This window comes from Triturus cristatus, chromosome 12 (assembly GCF_964204655.1).
Source record: "Triturus cristatus chromosome 12, aTriCri1.1, whole genome shotgun sequence".
In the NCBI taxonomy this organism is placed as follows: Eukaryota; Metazoa; Chordata; class Amphibia; order Caudata; family Salamandridae; genus Triturus; species Triturus cristatus.
The window spans coordinates 456,307,324-456,321,332 of NC_140595.1; the positions used below are offsets into that span (position 1 = coordinate 456,307,324).

Genomic DNA, 14,009 nt, shown 5'->3' on the forward strand with positions numbered 1-14,009 from the left:
TGAATAGACTTTCGGTAAGGTGGCGGCGGTGGCCTTAAAGAAACCTTTAACAGCTGACAAGCAATATTATCCGTACACCAGATAATATTTTTTAATCTGCAATTTTGCACCGCATGAGTAGACTAAATCCTAATATTTCAAGTCCAACATGGCCACCAAGTTCCCACATGTATTCTGGAGAAATCGGACTTGTCCTTTTTCCGTGTTTCCTGTTATTTCCAGCCAATGAATCGACATTAGATTGCCAAATAACCAATCAGAACCGCGGCTGTAGCTTTTCCCGCGAAACAGAGTTTGCGCTTTGGGAGGACGAAAACGGAACACAGAATGGACCCAGAAACTTTGCGGCGATTGGCCCCAAAAGCGGGCATTAATGCGGCCCCTGTTCTCAGGTATTGGAATGGTGGTTCTATCTTCCGATACAGTATATCTGGCAAAGTCAGCAAATTCAAAGGGGTACGTGAGCAAGGGTCTGGCTTGACCCGCTAGATGCCAAAATTGGAGTTGAACCCGTAAAGAATGTTCAGTATCAATACTATGAGAACACTTTTTTAATACTTACCAGTTTTTCAACTGATCACATTAGGTTATATTATTGCACTTAGTGCGGAAATTGGACTAAAATTATTCCCGGAACCCATACATTAGGGGTCAAGGTGTGGCAGTGAAAGGGGGTGGAGTCACATGGGGAGGAGCTTGAAAAGCAGAGTCTATACATTTGTTTTAATTTAAAAAATCTGCTGCATAGAAATTGGCAGCAACGACATATTTTACAGTAAATCTGTTCAAGATGACTTAGTTGGTCACAAAGAGGCTGCATTTTAAAGTATCTTTGAGGGTTAAGACAGTTACTGCAAAGATCAGCAATTTTGAGGGGATTATTAGAGCGATAAGATAACGCTAGTGGTTAAGGGAAGGTTCGTGTTTTGTTCAGTCACAGTTTTGACTTAAAAAGTAGCCAACATGGTTAATGTGCCTGCTGTAAATCACATCAATCGCATATATGTATTTTATGTAGGTGGGTGAGTGGGATAGTGATTTTGATGTGTAGATAATTTTGTTATTTCCCGTTCATACGTTGCAAGCCTTCTAACATAACACAGTGATCTATTTACCAGCATCAATGAGCTCATTGCAAACTGTAAATCGTGTGTTTAGATTCTTACAGTTTTTATCTTCTCAATGTAGTGTTAATCTGTGATTGCAAAGAAGGGTTCCTTTGGGAAGAAATAAAGTCTTAATAGTACAGACTTCCACAATCTCTGTGTTACACTCTATATCCTGACTTGGTATTTCTCCCGACCCATACAATCTTAACATATAATATCTACTAGTATTGGTGATATATGATCACGGCCGGACTGGGCACAGAAACCAACCCTGGCAATTCTGCTTGAGTGGCCCAGGTGGGGTGCTACTGAGAGAAGCGAAGACCCGTGATGGGGGGCGCAGGTGTGCTAGTGTCAAACACCGCTGCTGCTTTTGTTACATGGGGACAATATTGCAGCACTGCTGCAAAGCCGGTCCCACTGGTCAAAAACCAGCCCCCACCCTTCCTGCCTACTGAGAAAACGCCCGGTGCCCACTACAGCCAGACCTGCCTTGTATATGATTCCTACACCTGATCACCCTCGTTGTCTTGTGTAACATTTCTTTTATATTAATTCACATCCTAGTATGATTTATTGTGCTTCTGTTTGTAATGGTAAAGCACTCTTGACACCCTACACTGGGACAAGTAGCGCTATAAAATAATTAAATAAAAAAAAGTTTGTGCTATTTACATCAATGTTCTTGTAATTACTCGTATAGACAGATCAATTTTGCATTCTTATAATGCAAGCACATCTCTTAAATAGCAAGTTGAAGAAAGTTAAATACTGCCTGCAAATCATAGTTTCTCTTTATCACTTGTAAAGTGATAACAAACCGTGCGCTTTTCTTTTCTTTCATTGCATTGGCATCTAGGTGTTGGGCTACAAATGGCTCCCCACTAGGATGATATTTAAATTAAAGAAGGGCTGATGCCTCTTTAAGTTAGCCCAGTGGTTACCAAACTTTTTTGACCCGCGGCTCCCTTGACCCCTTGGCCATTGCCCGTGGCTCCCCACTGTTACTTTTTTTGGCGAGTGGGGGGGATGTAAGTCCGGCCTCGGGAGTACTTGTATTTTTCTCCCTGAAAATAATTGGGATGAAGCTGATGAAGGTACTATAATCATATACCCAGGGTGTTTCATATTACTTGGGCAGCACCTTTAATAAAATATTCCTAGTTACACTTCTTTGCACATGCCTTTTTTAGAGTACCCTCTCAAACTTGTTTATCCCACTCACAGTTCTAGATAGCACCCCTGTGCATGTAGGCCTCATTGCCAAAGTGTTTCTGCGCTTGAAGAATATTTTCATGAACTTCCATTTCTACCCATGTCATACATGCCAACACATGTCTCAGAAGGGTGACTCACGATTTTTTAAACCACAAAGCTTTAATTTTGCTGTCTCCTCCCTAAAATTGCCTCCAAATCAATGCAAGCCAAATAAATTCCTCTTATTTTTTTTTTTTTTTAAACCTCCCTCTTTCTTGCTTCCAAATGTTGGCATTATGCAGTATATGGTGTTTTACTTCCTTGTGCTCAAGGAGAGAGCAGACCTGTCTTGAAATGTGTGTGCATTGAAAGAAATGTGTACTGGAAGTACCTATGATTCAAGTACAAATGTCAACACTTAATAATACTTAGTGTGTTTAATAGACAGGATAACTGTACTTTCCTGATGACTTACATTGGTTTAAAATGCATTTGGAAAAAAATGTAACTATTAGCGAGTCCAACAAAATAAATCGGGCATCTTCTGCTTACTTTGGGAGTGTTGTACTGTGGGGATCCAGTGAAATATTGAGGTCATCTCACTCAACATGCCATCATCAATTAAGCTCTATGTTTACAGCTTTAGGCATGCCACTTACAAATTATCAACATCATGCGTTTAAGTCTAATTAGTTTAACTGAAGCCAACAGACTCTTCAACATTAAATGCATAAAAGGGCTTGGTGCGCGGCTCCCTAGGCTTGGTTTGACGGCTCCCCAGGAGCCACGGAGCACAGTTTGGGAACCGCTGAGTTAGGCCTTTGTTTGAGCCCAGCTGGAAGCTTAAATAAGAAAGCCCTCTCCCTGTCTGCATGGTGCTGCTCTGAATGGAACACCGCCAGAATGCGGGCATTGCTGACGTGTTTTCCTGGTGTCGGAAAATGACACAAGGACAAATTTATCATGTTTCCCTGGGATCCAGCCCAGAATATATGCCATAATGGGGATCTGGTGGGATCCCCATACTTCCCAGCACTAATTGCAATTATTCATATTCAATTAAAAAAAAATTCTAAACATATATTTGGAACGATTAAAAAAAATTACCCTCTAAGAATGGACTGTCGACGTTGCCGTATGCCAATAGGTGCATCCATTTGTATTACCCCCTTACAAAAAGCCAATATTATTATGTATGGAGAGGCATTTTAAATAATGAGTTAGCGTTTATTTTTCTATAGTTCATCCTTTCTGCTAAATTACTTCTAAGGTTTCTAAAATGTGTTAGTCAAGGAAAGAAGTAAAGTAGTTTGCCAGGGATTACAGAATTTGAATAAACGGGAAAGTTCAGATTTCCCATGTGTGTGGCGGGGGTTCTTTATCCCATATATATCATGATGGATAGCTGTCTTATGTGAAGCTTGAGCCTGGGTGATCTGCTTTCCTTAATCTCATTCTGTGACATCAAGGATGCTGATCCACAGTAAACTAAATTTTAACCCCCACCTCCCAAATCCAGAGTTTGGAACTTGTGACCTGTGCCATTCCTGTAACTTCCACTGGTAAGGAATGCCCAACTCCATATTTGCCTTACAGTCACTTCATGACTTGTAAAATTCTATACGCTTAATGCATATTTTATATACATTAAAGGGATGTGGAATCCTTATCTTCTGAAGTCCAGGACATAATGTTTAGGGTCAAGAACAACATATTTTCATGTTTACGTGATCCACTGATCAAGTAGGCGTTAAGCCCAACCCCCTACAGCACAAATTCTTTGGATGCCAGTCTCTAGTAACTTTTGAAAGAGGATTGTTCATTTCAAAATAAAACGTATACAAATAAAGTACTACTTGGGGGAGAGGGGGACTTTTGGCAGAGCTATTGTGCAACTTTAAGTACCATTTATCTAGGAAAACGTCTTCGACGAATGATATTAAAAAACATGAGTAATAATGGAGAATTAGTGTAAAACAATTAAAGACAGCAAGGAAATATCGTAGGGGCCCAATTGGTATAGTGCACCAGCAAGTATGTCCTTGAAGTTGTACAGGTGTACAACTTTCAGGAGGTCATACGAGTTTAGAGAAGTAGGGTCTGAAATTGTACTCTTTCCAAACTTTTCTGCTTACCATCTTGACATGCTCAAATATATTCATATGTATACTTGCTCATGTGAAAATCCTGTGCATGTTTAATATTCACTTTCCCTAAACCTCCGTCCCTCCTCCCACTTACCTACCCCTTGGAAAAAGGTTTACTCCTGCACTTCTCAGGAGTACATTTCCAACTTTGTTCAGCGTGGGGAGGGATTGGAGAGGAGTTGGTGCAGCCCCTGAAAGGTGTATGTTTATGGGTGTGCACTCATTGACAGAGTATCCCAACCCTGAAACTACTACTCCCCTTCTACCCCCAGCCTTTGTATACACTTTTGTGGAAAGGTATACACAGACCTTACCTATATTGAGACTGCCAGCAAGTCTTCCACTGTCAGTGAGTTTTATCAATTCATTCAAAAATGCCAGATATCCTGGGCCTAAATTTTCATGAAATCTGAATCAGGTGCTCTCGAGTGGTTGACTGCCAGCATGCTTTCCACCCTCAACAAGATGCAGCACATGACCAAGTATTTCAAAAGACACTGACTGCAAATGAGTCTACCCAGTGCACCATACAGTTGATGTGTAACTGTAAGTCTTTAGCTGACTGTTTCTTTCTTTTCTCCAGTAGGCACCACACCGGGCTTAATTGGCTAACCTTCTGGCATCGGACTACATCGCAGTGTGCAGGGTTAAACCAAAGATGGCTTTTCCCATTCAAGGTTTCACTGGTTCTAGTAGACACTAAACACAAGGGCCCACTCATACACCCAGTACGGAGCCCAGGTCAACTTATCAGAGAAATACACAATGGTTCCATGGGGCAAATTCTGCCCACTGGTACCTGATCCGTTCTGTTTTGTTGATTTTTATAGCGCAGCAATCACCCGAGAGGGTATCCAGGTGCTTGGGCAAGGTACGTAGTTGTGTAGTCCCAAGGTGCTTATATGCAGATCAGTTCTTCAGCTTCTGTTGGAACTCAAGGAGTGAGGAGGAGGCCCTTATGTGGTGTTCCATGTCTTGGGTGCAATGTGGGAGACTGAGCGACCTACAGTTTTGTTTTTGTAGATGTGTGGAGTGTCATTGAGACAGTGTATGTGTCTAGGGGTTAGTGAAAGTGTATGCTGCTGTTCAGGTACTCTGGGTCTGTGTTGTGTAGGGCTTTGTATATGTGCATGAGAAGGATGAATTGACTGCTTGTGAATGGACAGCCAGTGAAGCTTCCTGGGGTGTGATGTAGGTGTGGCATGGGAGGTTAGGTATCAGTCGAGAGGCTGTGTTCTGGATGAACTGGAGTCTGTTTGGAGATTCCAGCCTAGAGAGTGTTGCCGTAGTCCAGCCTGCTGGTGAAAAGTGTTTGCGTGATGGTCTGTTTGGTGTTCTGAGGCAACCATTGAAGATCTTTCACACCATGCGTATGATATGGAAGCAGGAGGTGCAGACTGCGTTCACTTGAGCAGTCATGCATAGCTTGTCATCTAGGATGATCCCTAGATATCTTGCGTGGTCTGTGGGAGTTGGTGTTGGTCCTAGCTCCGAAGGCCACCAGGTGGAATCCAATGGGGAGGTCTTGTTGCCAAAGACCAGTAATTGTGTCTTGTTGGAGTTCAGCTTCAGGCAATTGGTTCGCATCCAGTCTGCTACCGTGGTCAAGCAGTTTGTGAAGCTGGTTCTAATGGTGTTTGTCTTGTCTTTCAGGGAGAGGAATTTGTTGTCATCAGCATAGGAGATGACTGTGATGTCTTGTGATCGGATGATGTTGGTGAGCGGTGTCATAGACATGATGAAAAGAGTGGGGGCTGAGGGATGATCCCTGTGGGACACTCCTTATCAGTTTCTTGGTTTCTGATCTGAAGGGTTGCAGCCTGACCCTTTGTGTTCTTCCCGTGAGGAAGGAACCGATTCATTTGAGAGCGGACCCTTGTATGCCAATCTCATGGAGTCTTCTTATGAGGGTGTTTTGGGAGACAGTATCGAAGGCTGCAGGGAGGTCGAGCAGGATGAGGGCCTCTGTTTACCCTCTCTCCAGGATGTTTTGAATGTCATCTTCCAATGGTAAATGACACTTAAAAGGAATTTCAAGGCAATTCCCCTGTTACCCTCTGTGAGAAATAGTCCTTGAAATAGGGAAAAACAAAATTGGCAGTATTTCGCGATTAAGACATGTAAAACACACCAGTGCTTGTCCTACGTTTTAAATACACTACACCCTGCCCATGGGGCTGCCATGGGCGTACCTTAGAGGAGACTTACATGTAGTAAAATAAAAGGTTTTGGTCTAGCAAGTGGGGACACCTGCCAGGTCGAAATGGCAGTTTAAAACTGCACTCACAGACACTACAGAGGCAGGTCTGAGACATGTTTGCAGGGCTTATCATGTGGGTGACCCAATCCATGCTGCAGGCTAACTGGTAGCATTTGATTTACTAGCCCTGGGCACACCTGGTGCACATTACTAGGGACTGACTAGTGTCAGTCAGTCAATGTTTCTTTATTTCGATTGAATTTACAATCATAAAAAGTACATTTAAAACAGTACAACATTATAAAAATCGGTTTGCTCATTGACTGCTATGAAAGGCAGGCATTTTATATATAAGCACTAACACTCTAAGTACAAAGATAATAACACAGTAGTCAGTAAAAATGTAGAAATTCGGTTTGCTCAGTGGCTGTTAAGGAAAGCAGGCATTTAGAAGTAAACGCTAACACTCTATATACAAGAATAATAACAGAATAGTCAATAAAATCTTAGGGAACAGTTGCCAATAGTAGGGAATGAATTTTCAAGCAGGCTTTGAGAAAGCAGGCTACGGTTTTGGCAACGTACGGGGTATCTAGATATTGAAGTGCCAAAAGAGCCGGTCTGCATCTTCTCAGTCCTAAGTGTCGGAGCAATGGAACCAGCCATCGTTTCCGCGGGGACTTATAGCTGACTAGTGACTAGTGAATCAGATATGCCAATCATCAATCAATCATCAATGCAATTTTAGACTGATAGCATATGCACATTAGCACCGATTAGCAGTGGTAAAGTGCCCATAGTCCTAAAGCCAACAAAAACAGGTCAGAAAAACATAGGAGGAAGAAGGCAGAAAGTTTGGGGATAACCCAGCAAAAAGGGTCATGTCCAACAGTGATGTTCCCAGGTTGTAGATGTGGTGGGTGCATGAGTCCATTGAGAACCCTGATTGGATGGTCTGCATGATTGCTGCTGTGTCAGTTCTGGTGAGGGTTGTCCATTTGGTCAGCAAGCAAACGATGGACGGAATGCTGACCATGCAAACATTCTCCCCCAGTCAAAAGATCTGGGTTAAATCCATCGTTCTTTTGCCCACTACGCCACCCCAGTTTGGACCCAGCCATATGCAAAGCAGTCCTGACCCTGGGCCCCATGGGAGCAGTCCAGACCGAACTGCCAGGCCAGATCCTCCCTGGACCGGAAACAAGCATCCTGGGACCGGTGTCAGGGTTTGTCACCCTTCTTCAGCCAGGCTAACTTAAATCTAGTGGCACAGTGAGCAAGGGACCGACGTCTGGGCATAATCAAACCACTTAGGGCTAAAAGTGTTACAGCAAACAAATGATGGACGGAATGCTGACAAAGCAAACACTCTTCCCCAGTTAAAAGATCTGTGTTAAATCCATCGTCCATTTGGTCAGGTGGTCATCTTGATTGGTGGTGGGTATATTAGCGATGAGTTTTGGAGTTGGGTTGATGTGCGAAGTTGCTGTAGATGCGTGCGATTTTGCTGTGTAAGAAGTTAAATAGGTTGTCACAGAGTTGTTGTGAGGCAGCAATGTTGATGACCATACTTGAGGGCACGGTGAAGTCCTTGACAATCGAGATCTCTTTGCAGCTGTTGCAGCTTTCTTCGATGTGGTCAACAAGTGGTTTGTTTTGGTGTCTCTGTTTTGCTGGTGATAGCATCTGAGTGCAGCCTTGTAGGTAGTTCAGTCAGTGGTGTCGTGGTTGGCTCTCCTTTTCCTTTATGGCTGTTTACAGTGTCGTTTGGTGTCACAAAGGTCTTCTGTTTACTAGCTGGCCTGTTTGTTTGGTCTACAGTGTTTGATGGATGTGAGGCATTCCACACAGTTCATAATCCAGTTGTTGATGTCTTTGTCGAGGTTGTCTGCGAAGCTAAGCTGATCAGTGCTGAGGGCGCTAAGCCAGTCTCCTTCTGTGATTTGGCCCCAGCTGCGGCTTGGAGTTCTGAACCTGGTAGTGGTGTTGACTTGAGATGTGTTGATTTGGAAGTGGATAATGGAGTGTTCGTCCATATGAGCTATGTGGTGGAGTTGTATTTGATGCTGTCGCTTGTGGTAAAGGTGGGGTCCGGTGTGTGTTCTTCGGTGTGTGATGCTTCTGTGGTGAGCTAGGTGAGAATTATGCAGCTCAAGCTTTCCAGGTGTGCTGTGGAGCAGGGGTTGTTTCGGTCTTCCAGGTGAAAGTTGAGGTCACTGAGGAGAATGTAGGATCTGGAGTAGATAATGAGCGGTGCAACAAAGTCGATGACGAAGTTGGTAAAGGTAAAAGACACACAACTGATGGACCGAATGCAGAACACATCAAAAGATTCCCCCCCAGTCAAAAGATCTGGGTTAAATCCATCATTCTTTTGCTCACCATGCCACCCCAGTTTAGATCTGGCCATATGCAAATCAGTCTTGACCCTGTGCCTCATGGGAGCAGTCCAGCCCGATCTGCCAATCCAGGTCTACCTGGACCGGAAACAAGTATCCTAGGACTGGTTTAGGGGTTTCACCCCTCTTCAGCCAGGAAAGCTTGATTCCAATGGCACAGTGAGCCCAGGACCCACGTCTGGGCATACCTGGTGCACTTGTGATGGTTCTGTGGTGAGCTAGGTGAGTCTTATGCAGCTCAAGCTTTCAAGGTGTGCTGTGGAGAAGGGGTTGTTTCGGTCTTCCAGGTGAAAATTGAGGTCACCGAGGAGAATGTAGGATCTGGAGTAGATAATGAGCGGTGCAACAAAGTCGATGACTAGGTTGGCAAAGGTGGCTTTTAGTCTAGGTGGTCGGTAGGCAAGGGTTCTGTTTGGGGTGAATCTTTCAGTGATTCACAGTTTGAAGTGCAGGTGTTCAATGAATGGGGTGGCGTTCTCTGTGGATGTTGTGCATTTGATAGATTTCTTGTAGCTAATAGCGAAACCTCTTTCTGGCTTGAGAAGACAGCCCTGCCAAGCAAACTTGTAGCCCACTGGGATTGTCGTAGTGATGCCGGGAGCCAAAGAGGGATTGAGCCAGGTCTCTGTGATGAAGAGGATGTCGGATGTGTTGTGGCACAGAAGGTCCCATATTTCGGTTGTGTGTTTGCTGAGTGATCGTGTTTTTAGAAGCATGCATGCAGGTGGGTGTTGATATGCAGGTTTGCTGTAGCGTGTGGTGTAGGGTGGGAGTGTAGGCGTTGTTGGTGCTGATTTTTTGTGTGTGTGTGTGTTGGGAGGGAGTGTTGAGGGTGTTGTTAGTCTTTGCGTGGGGGTGTTGGTGGAGGGCTACTGGATAACCGGCAGTGGGTACAGGTAAAAGCTCCTACCATGGTGTGAGGCGTAGCAGCAGTTGGGGGCACGCTGTCTGGGGTATAGCGACATAATGAGTGGTGCAGAGTATTGCTGGTCGGTGATTGGAACAGGGTTGCTGGCACTGTCCAGGCACGACTAGGGGCAGATAGGCTTGCCTTAGGTGCATCCAATGCATATCTATGCTGCAGCTGTCATTAAGTAGGTCCTGGGGGGAGGGGGGAGTACACAGTGCCATGATATTTCTTGTGGTGATTGGAAATGAAGTCCTCTTGCTTGACCTCTTCTTCTAAAGACAGTTTTGGCGGGGGGAAAAACAGTAATGTCACTGTTCAGATGGATGGTGGGAAATTCAGTAATGTCTCTTCCTGTTCAGATGGATGGTGGGAAATTCAGTGATGTCACTTCCTGTCCAGATGGGTGGTTAGAAATGAAGTCCTTTTGCTTGGCTTTTTCTTTTAAAGACAGTTTGGGCTGGAAAAAACAGTAATGTCCCTTCCTGTCCAGCTGGATGATGGGAAATTCAATAATGTCACTACCCATTCAGATGGATGATGGTAGATCTAGCGTTGTCCTGTGCTGATGGGTAGTGAGAAAAACTATGGGTTTAGTAGTGCATCACTGTGAGAAGGTGGCCTGGTATATGCTATCCACTAATTAAAGTGGGTACCCTGTACCAGTCCACACAACCCTTATGATGTATGAGGTCGAAGATAACCTTTAGAAAGCTATCCTAGTGGTAGCTGTGGAGAGCAGCCTTCAGGCTAATCTTGATGAAATGTAAAGCAGCTTGTTTTACCAGAATATCACCTCCTAAATGACTAAATGAAAGGAGAACCACACAGTGTTTATATAAAAATTTGTTTTTATTATTATAACACTCTACTAGTCTCTATATGAGACTAGGGCACAAAGTACACACAATACTGAATCAATAGAACATTCGTAAATAGCAAAATACACAGCTGGCTCCAGGGGTAGACCAAACCATATACTAAAAAAATGGTATAACAATAACGACTTGACTAGACGCAGTGCCTAGAGCACGTAGAATCGCTGGGACCCCAAGGAACCACCCAGAGGAGTGACACAGGGAGCCCACTGAGGACGGGTGCAGTGAGGAAACACGGACGCGTGCTTCGTACAGCTCAATGGGAAAGTCGCGGTTGTAAAGTTACAAGTTAAGGACACGTCTAAGAGGACTTTGAGCAAACCCTTCGGAACATAGAAGGTTCTAAGGCCAACCCACCAGTGAGTACCGAAGTACCCGTGTTACCTATCCCAGAGGAGCTGGGTGCATAGGGGTCAAGTGGTGTCGAAACCTTTGTCCTTTTCAATGGAGAGTTGCAAAGAAGTACTGCTGCCAGGAGGGCGAAAAATGTCTGGTGAAATCCAAGCCTGGATTCGAGGTGAGAAGAACCTGAAAGCAGAGGGGACAGAGTCTGGGCCACTTGAGGTGACCAGGGGCTCAGTAGTCGAATGCCCACAGATGTCGAGTGCTTCAGGAGTGAAGGGTTGGTTGACTCTGCAACCACGGGGACTAGGAGACGTCGAGGATGACCAGGGTCCGGAGGTGAGCTGTCCCACGAAGGATGTCGAGTGCTGAGGGGTCGATGTCTGTCTGGAGCACCAATAAGCCTTGGCAAATGCATCCCTCGTGGTCAGAGGCAACCGGTTACGGTGTGGACCAGCAAGGTCCAGGGGACTCCAAGCACTGGAGAGTCAGGGCACGTCTGGAGCAACCAGGTAAGCCCAAGAACAAACAAGGTGACCCTCGCCAGGACCCACAGGCCAACAGACCAGGGATCGCAAGGAGACCTCAAGCAAGTTTGCAAAGTACCAGCCCACAGGACACTCGAGGAGTGGAGGCCGGAAATCTTGGGTGCATATACTGCTCGGGGTCAGGACTACATGGACTCCAATGCACAAGCTTGGCAATCGTCAATAAGCATGTGCAATTGCAAAAGTACGTGGTGCACAGGGGTTCGGGTTGCACGGTCCCCACGAGGGATACTGGCTTCAGAATTGCTGAGAGGGCAGATCGACCTCTGGGACCTTCGAGAACCCACCGCCTTTGTTGCTGAAATCTTCAGAGTCCTCAAGAGCTCGGGAGAAGCAAACCGGTCAGATGCGTTTAGGTTCCTGCTTTTGCAGGGGAGTAACTCCTTTACTCCAAGGGAGATTCTTCAGTCGTCCAGCGTCGTGCAGGCAGTCAAAGTACTTGGTTTCATCTTAGCAGAGTCTTGTGCAGGTAAAATCTAAAGTCCTGTAGTCAGGTAACCCACTTTATACCCCTGGGAAGGGGTTGGAAAGATTCTGTCGACACTCCTAGGGGAGGGGCAGGACAGAGGGGTGGCTACACCCATGTCCTTTGTCCATTTTCACGCCAGAGCAGGAGCCAATGGCTCCCAGAACTGGTTTGAGCTGGACTATGCACAGGGACACCAAATGTGCCCACAGTGCAGACTTTCTGGCACTCTCAGAGTGCACCCACCCAGCCCCAATACTCTAAACCCTGTCTGGGAGGTGGTCACACCTCCCTGTGACAGGATGCCTATTGTCATGCCTTCCTCTGCTCGAGCTTGGCTGAGCAGCAGGAGAGCAGAATTGTGTCTGTGGCTGGCAGCGTACATTTTGTGCTGCCCAGGTCGAGAAAGCTGGTACCAGGTAGACCGGTGACCAACATATGTCCCTTTAGAAGGGTGGAATCATACCTCCCACACCAGTTACTGGTGTGAAGGTATGATTCCAAGGTGTTTGACACCAAAGAGAACATGTTTCTAAGCAGCCGTTTTAAAGTTACCATTTACCACGAGGTTATAATGCACTTAAACATATATGTCTGGCTGCATCACAGACAACCCCGGAGAATGGTCTCTGAAGGCTGCAGAGGGGCTCTGCTCATGCAAGGGCATCCTCATGTAAAACCCAGCACCTTGCCTTCAGGGTTGATCAGGCCTGCCAAAGGGGTGACTGATAGGTTTTCAAGTGTAGTGATTTAGATAGATATAGTGAACCTATATCTTAAGTAGTTGGTGCAAGCACCAGCTTACACAGTCTGCGGTAGCAGGCTGGTTGTGTCAATTTGAATAGCCTCTCAGGGGTGGCATAATACATGCTGCAGCCCATGGGAGGCATCTGGGGTACCTATGCCCTGGGTACATGGTGTACCATATACTAGGGACTGATAAGGGTACCCCAGTATCAAATCTGGAGTGTATCCCGTGGCCCCCCCCTCCCTCTCAGGCCTCCTTTTATTGACCGCCCTCGGGTGGTCGGGTGTGGACTCCCCCGGCTGTGGTTCGACGCCCATTTCAAGTCGTTTCGCCTTGCTTTTTGTTTTTCTTTATTTTTGTTGTTATTTATATTAAAAGTGTGTATCCTGACTTCCCTTATGTGCAGTCTGATCTACTGTAATATAGCGGAGCCCCTGTGGGCCTGTCATTGTTTTTTTGATCTGCTTGACCACTTTAATTACTAGCGGCCGGCCCTGGCGGTTGTAGGCCCGTGCTTGTAACCTTTTCTCTGCACAATAAAACTTTTTTAATAAAAAAAAAAAAAAAAAATCTGGAGTGTACCTAAAGTACATGCATAGCAATTTAAGGGAGAAAGCAGATATACTGGGGTCCTGAATAGCAGGATCCCAGTCAGACTAGTCCAAAAACAGTGTGACATCAGCAAAAAGTGGGGTTAACCATAAGAAGCAGATACTACTTTTCTACAATCACTAAATGCAATTATAGACCCAAAGTGCAATGCCAATATGATTTATTATTTCCATAGGAGTTCTGAATTGGCCCTCCTAGAGATGGTTTGTTTTGTTCACATTGCTGCATCCTTTAGGAATCAATCACAAAAGTGAGCATCGTAGTGCTCCTCTTGGGCACTGGAGTGTATGCAGTTCATTGATGATGGGAAGAACACTATACCTGCTTGGGGGATATTTTCCTGTTTCTATTTAAAGTCTTACAGTGAGTTTTGTCTCTGATTAACAACCACCAACGTGGTTATTTCTATGCTTTTATATTAGAGGCTGATCTTTGCTTTCGTTCAAGGTATGAGTA

At 45.1% G+C, this 14,009-nt stretch overlaps 1 protein-coding gene across 2 annotated transcripts in view; it reads left to right on the forward strand.

The window, feature by feature from the left end:
- The first annotated feature begins 236 nt into the window (after positions 1-236).
- Positions 237-14,009, forward strand: part of ORC6 (origin recognition complex subunit 6) — a 52,655-nt gene continuing 38,882 nt past the window's right edge. Inside the window, exon 1 of one of the 2 annotated variants that reach the window (XM_085638096.1) lies at positions 237-392. In XM_085638096.1, the coding sequence (XP_085494222.1) occupies positions 328-392 (65 nt within the window). In that variant the 5' untranslated portion in view covers positions 237-327. Of the gene's footprint in view, positions 457-14,009 lie in introns of both variants that reach the window. The other variant, XM_085638095.1, reaches the window with a different exon arrangement.